The sequence below is a fragment of the Syngnathus acus genome, chromosome 21, assembly GCF_901709675.1.
Source record: "Syngnathus acus chromosome 21, fSynAcu1.2, whole genome shotgun sequence".
Lineage (NCBI taxonomy): Eukaryota > Metazoa > Chordata > Actinopteri > Syngnathiformes > Syngnathidae > Syngnathus > Syngnathus acus.
The window spans coordinates 11,468,037-11,473,628 of NC_051105.1; the positions used below are offsets into that span (position 1 = coordinate 11,468,037).

Genomic DNA, 5,592 nt, shown 5'->3' on the forward strand with positions numbered 1-5,592 from the left:
CTCATCCTGGTGTATGCAAGAGCAGCTCATCAACCAAACTTGCCCGCGCCACTCTCTGAGAAACAAGTTGTATGATTATGAAAACGCATACAAGTTACAAGAAAAAAGTAGAACGATAGAATGCCTTAAACCTGTTTCTAAATAACGCATACAGTATCAAATAGTTTGACTGTAGTCGATAGACAACATGCAGATTTAATTGACGCGAGTCCTTTCTACGTCTGCTTGTGCAGTTTATTGCGACATAACAAGTCCTTACAAAAAATAATATTCAGCTGCTGGGGTATTGCAAAGAGAACACCAACTCAACGGTGACCTCAACGAGGGAAAGCTTGTTAAGATGAGGCCCATATCGAAAATCATCGAGATAGAAAATTCCTAGAAATGTTCCTGTTATTATTTTTCTTTTCCAGCCAGCACCAGTACAGTGAGTGAATGTTACAAATAAACCACATTCATGTATACATGTTTACCCCTTCCCCGTTCATATATACTGTATGTACATTAAAAATGATCTATCAGCGTTCCTCTGGACATGAAACACAACTTGAGCACAGCAGCCATCCGGTTGACACTACAAATAAGACGTGTCTACTGTACAATAGCAAAATCCAAAAACTATTAAAAGAAAATAAAAATTAAAAAAAATACTGCTGGCAAAGCTTCACAATTATGAAATAAAATGATTACAAAGAAAGCTTCAAATACATTTGTGAAGCTGTGAATAATTGATGGTCAATTGAAGTCAATTTGAAAGAACATTTGTGCTTCCATTAGATGTTTGTGTCCATGTGATAAAATAAGATGATTATATTTTGAACACAATTTTTTTTTTTGTGGGGGGGGGGGGGGACAATGATCAAAATGAAAATACAAAAATATGGCACCGCAACCTCGTATACCAACAAACTTGTAGCTGCCGTGACCGCCAGGCCTCACTCACACACACACGCACGTACGTGTACAGTATATTACAAATATATCAATAAACAGAGGTACATCAAGCCTACACATGCAGTAGCGTCTATGTACACATTTGTCGTATAAAAAAATAAACACATATTATAAGATTGGCCGTGTAACTCATGCAAATGTTTAAAATGACACATTTGTCGTTTTTTTTTTTAACAGTTAATGGAGTAAAAACGGACATACCTGGTGGGTTTACTTTACAAATCCCAAAAGGACACAGTGAAATAAAAGGACCTCAGTCTGACATACGTTAAAAGTATCACATAATGTCGACTTTGAGACTGGTTCCGAGGGTCCTCTTGGAGTGTCCTGTGAAGGAAAACAGTCCTTCCAAACGGGTTCCAAGTTTTAGAATTGTCCAGATGGCCAAGCTTGCCCACCATACGTCTAAATGTTTACCATGGGTATATCAGCGTGTTTCGTAACCATTTCAAAATTGTAGGAATGATTTCATCATCATGACTTAGGGTATGTTTGAAAGTCTAGCAGATTGACATTCTTGCTAAAAAACATACTGTTGATGACTATGATCACCATACCTCTGTTCTGTCAATCTTATCAGAATGATGGTTTTGGCCAAAAATGTTTGCCAGAAGATGCAGTTGGGCCACAACAATGACTTCTGGTACTTGGTACCTGAAAAGCTGAAATCACCCAGAATTGACGTCATTGGGATTCAACCTAGATTTGTTCCTATAGTAAATCCACCAAAGTTGACAGATATTTAGAGTGTCTCTGAGCAAAGTCAAAAGTTTAAAGAGCTTGCAATCTCTCTTTGCAGATGGAACATCTGCTTCAAAGGTTTTTATGCTCAAGCTTGAAAAGACACTTGGAGTCAGAGCCGGCGAGGGGCGAATTCCTGAGCCACAGCGATAGTGTACGTTAGCAGGATTCAAGTTCTGTTTTAGCACAATGACTTGGTACCCGCTAAGTAGGCTCAAGCTAAAATCAGGTGTTCGGGTGAAGACCTGAGGTGGAATCGCAACGACGGCAAAAGCAGCATCCCTTTTAAGTCTCGCAAACTGTTCCCTTTCCATCCCCATGGTAAACAAGTATGACATACTGAAAAAGCTGAGGCAAGTGAAACAAAACCGACCAAGATTGAATGAGCGCAAAAGCTACTTGGGGCCGTTCCAGACTCGGAGGGTGTGGTGGGGGTTTACTCGGATTTGTGACAGTAAAGGTCTTTGAGGGCCTTGAGTTCTTCGATGAGCGTCTTGTTTTGGTTCTCCAGGACCGCCACTCGGTTTTCCAGACACTTGACGTACTCCTTCTTCTTCCTGCGACACTCGCGTGCCGCCTCCCTATTTGGAAGAAACGTTTACATCCAACTTGCTAGCGGATCTACACATTCGTTCGTACCTGTTCTTCATGAGGCGGACCTCCCTCTTGCGGGTGACCTCCTCGGTGGCACCCTGGGTGGGCAGGGCGGGCGACGAGGCCATGACCACCCCGGAGGTGATGGTGTTGGCAGGCGCAGCTCGGATCTGGTAGGCCTGAACGTCCCCAGAGGCAGCTGAGAACACACACATTCGAATCAGATGCAGGAATGTTTGACAAGGTTTAGTATTCTTCTAAGGATAAAAAAATAAAGACAAAATATTACTGTGGGTCTCCTGCTCACCTTGCACCACCACCTGGTTACTGGGCACCAGTATCTGCTGGCCGTCGCTGGTTTGCGCATACTGCAGGATGGTGGCCCCGGGTTGGGCTGCCGCCGCGTTGGTCATAGTGAGCGCCTGCAGGCCCTGAACGCCGTCGGTGCCGTTGTTGGCCAGCTGGATGGCGCCACCTTGCGTGATGGCGACTGCGAGCCACATGACCAACATTTTAGGAAGACAGCAGAACTGTGCTGATGAACGGTCGAGAAGAAACTTACTGTACTGGCCGCTGCTGGTTTGATAGATGGGGGTGGGCACGGTGACCGTGGCGATGGTGGGCGTGGCCGCCGCCACGTCATCCTCCGCTTTTTCCTCCTCGATGCGAGGGACGGCCGGTGCGTCGGACGACAGGTCGTTCAGAATTTTCCTGTCGGGATAAAAGTAAAGAGATTAGGCGGGAGAGCACAACAATTGGGGTGGGAGTGAGCCACATGCTGCTTCACCAAGTCTCAAGACCAATATACCAGTCACCTGTACGAGGGGCGGCGCGAAAGGATCTCTCTGCGCTTCTGCGAGTCAGTCACGCTGTCCACCGACTCCTGCGAATCCTCGCTTTCGGCGATGGTTGAGATCTACACAGGCATTTGTTTTTAATATCAATCTAACACCTGCATGGATAATTTGGGAATCTTAACATAAAAACACAGTGTGGAAACAGTTATCATATCTAGTAGGTGTCCTTAGAGATGCTGGAGTATATCAAATGTGAAATCCATCAATTACCTGCACAGCTTGCACCTGTGGGGACTGTATGACGGACGACTGTGCGGCCTGGATCACGCCGTGCACTTGGACCGTCTGTCCGTTTGGAAGCTGCACCAGTGTCACAGTGGGACCCGTTGCCGAGCCATGACATGTTGCCATGGTTGCCTGAAGAAAAACGTATGTCGTGGCCACGAGGGGAGGAGTAACCGAAGCTGAGCATAAGGGGTTGCAACGATCTCTATCAGAAAAGCACGTCATGGCCGTCCGTTACCTGTGCCAAGGTAGCGAGCTGCGCCGGCGTAATCTGCTGCTGGTTTTCCGTTTCGGCAGACTCGGCTGTCTGCTGAGTCTCAGCCGCCGCTGACTCCATCTTCATCGGCTGAGCTGGGGAATAAATGAATGATTATTATTGTTACTATTACACAATGTCATATAATGAAATACTAGATTGCTTTTCTACACTGGTTGTCCTTGTTAGGATGGCAGGGGAGCTTAAATGATGAACCTTGATTCTTCAATTTTCTAAAACTGCAGCCTTTGCAATTTGAAACTTTTTATTTGACGACATTATGAAGTTAGTTTGAATAAGACTCAAGAGACACATACAGACAAAAGCATTCACACCTATGGACAAATGAGTCTTTAATCAACTTAGCATGCATGAATGTGGGAGGAAAATCTCTTCATGCAAACGCCACACAGGAGACCTGAGCCAAGATTGGAAACCAGAATCACTGTAATGTGAGTCAGACCTGCTATAGTGCTAACCCTAATCAAAGAAAACCAAATGGGATGCAAAATTAAAAGCACAAAACGCAGAGTGACCTATTGAGATGCTTAGCGAAAATGAAGAGGGACGATCATACTTGGTGTGTGACGTGTGTCATGGTGATGGCGGTGAGCTCACGCTTTGCGTGGCTGCTGTGCGCGCCATGATTGGCTTTGAGCGTTTCTCCCTCGACTTTTCAAAAACAAGAACCATCACCAGCGCTCGATAGGCGGCGGCTGACAGCCGAGCCACATGGCCGGCTCGGGTGACGCCCCCTCGGCCACCGCAGCCTTGACCGCCCGGTGTTAAAAACATAGGAGCCCCGGGGGCTGCTTAATACCAGGAAATAGAAGAATTGTGACTCGGACCACGAGAGGGTTAACGTAAAGAACGTTAAGTTAGTTGGTGCAAGATGAGCAATTTATATGTATTTTTTCAAAACTGGAATTTGCGGGAAAAAGCGGGAAACTGATCCCAACCTAGCTTCCCTGTTAGCCAATGCTAATCACTTAGCTACAATACAAACTGCGCGTGCTAAACTGGCACGCATTCCATTAATTCACATCATCTAAGTTCATTTGGGCTTCAGCTCCTCACCCCACCCAAAAAAAAAAACAGCCGCAGCCTCCCCACCCTCCATCCCGCTCAAAAGGAAAAAAAAACACACCATTGAGCCGCCATGATTTCTTTGTTTCCTTCGGGCCGAACCCGACCAACACCGAACGTTTCCCCCACAGCCGCGAAGCGTGTCTCCTTCCGCCTTCCTTACCAATACAGACTCCCTTCGTCGCTCCCCGGGCCTCCGGAGCTCCACTTTTATTGTGGCCGACACGTAAGAGCCCGCGTCAGGCTACACCTCCGCCGCGTCACCGCAGACAACAAGACGGAGATTGGAGAGAAGGAACCAGACACGGCGAAGCAGATGGCGACGCCGTCCGGAAATGGCCGAAGTGTCGAGGCCGAGGAGAGGCGGAAAAACACGAAGCGGCGCGGATCAAGCCGAACATCCAAAATGCCCTTTTGGATGATAAAATGTGCACAAGCTGTGATGGAAGGGCTATAATTCATTTAATTTTAAGTTCAAGTTGTGATGAATGGTTATTTAAAATTATATAAAATAAAGCCATTCATTTAATAGAAAGTGTGGCTCATACTCATATCCTTTAGATGGCAGCAAAAGACCAATTTCACGTCGCCTATGCTTGATTTATGAAACATCAACGTGTTAAATATTTATTTAGCTGTTAGATTTTCTTTCCTGAGCTGAAAACAGCAGCCAATATTTGGTTTCAATAGAAAGACAACTCAGCAGTACATTGAGGCACAGAGGCTCAAAACATCTCGTAAAATGATGCAGTCCACTTTTACACCCACTGTAGACTACAAGCACTTTTATGGCAAGTCGTCAAAGTTTTTTGCCATGCTCAGCCCACACACAATGATTAAAACTCCAACTCTTCCCAATTTAGCATCACCGATCTGTCT

General features: G+C 45.7%; 1 protein-coding gene across 2 annotated transcripts; it reads right to left on the reverse strand.

Annotated features, from left to right (window-relative positions):
• Positions 1-375: 375 nt before the first annotated feature.
• creb1b (cAMP responsive element binding protein 1b) lies at positions 376-5,042 on the reverse strand. Of its 2 annotated transcripts, none has more exons than XM_037280936.1 (8): positions 4,877-5,042; positions 3,610-3,722; positions 3,357-3,503; positions 3,105-3,205; positions 2,852-3,000; positions 2,597-2,779; positions 2,335-2,488; positions 376-2,276 (listed from the first exon to the last, which is right to left on the reverse strand). In XM_037280936.1, the coding sequence occupies exons 2-8, from the start codon at positions 3,712-3,714 to the stop codon at positions 2,132-2,134; spliced, it is 984 nt and encodes a 327-aa protein (XP_037136831.1). In that variant the 5' UTR covers positions 3,715-3,722; positions 4,877-5,042; the 3' UTR covers positions 376-2,131. The 2 variants fall into 2 exon arrangements, with proteins under 2 accessions (XP_037136831.1, XP_037136832.1); XM_037280937.1 differs by having other exon boundaries at positions 4,775-5,042.
• Positions 5,043-5,592: the final 550 nt, after the last annotated feature.

Bases quoted from the DNA above. Each gene is read 5' to 3' on its own strand.
- creb1b (XM_037280936.1), bottom strand. From the start codon at position 3,714: ATGAAGATGGAGTCAGCGGCGGCTGAGACTCAGCAGACAGCCGAGTCT. The intron at 3,206-3,356 runs GTAATTGATGGA...ATGCCTGTGTAG, and splicing joins CACAGGTGCAAGCTGTGCAG to ATCTCAACCATCGCCGAAAG. The intron at 3,001-3,104 runs GTGACTGGTATA...TTATCCCGACAG, and splicing joins TCGCGCCGCCCCTCGTACAG to GAAAATTCTGAACGACCTGT.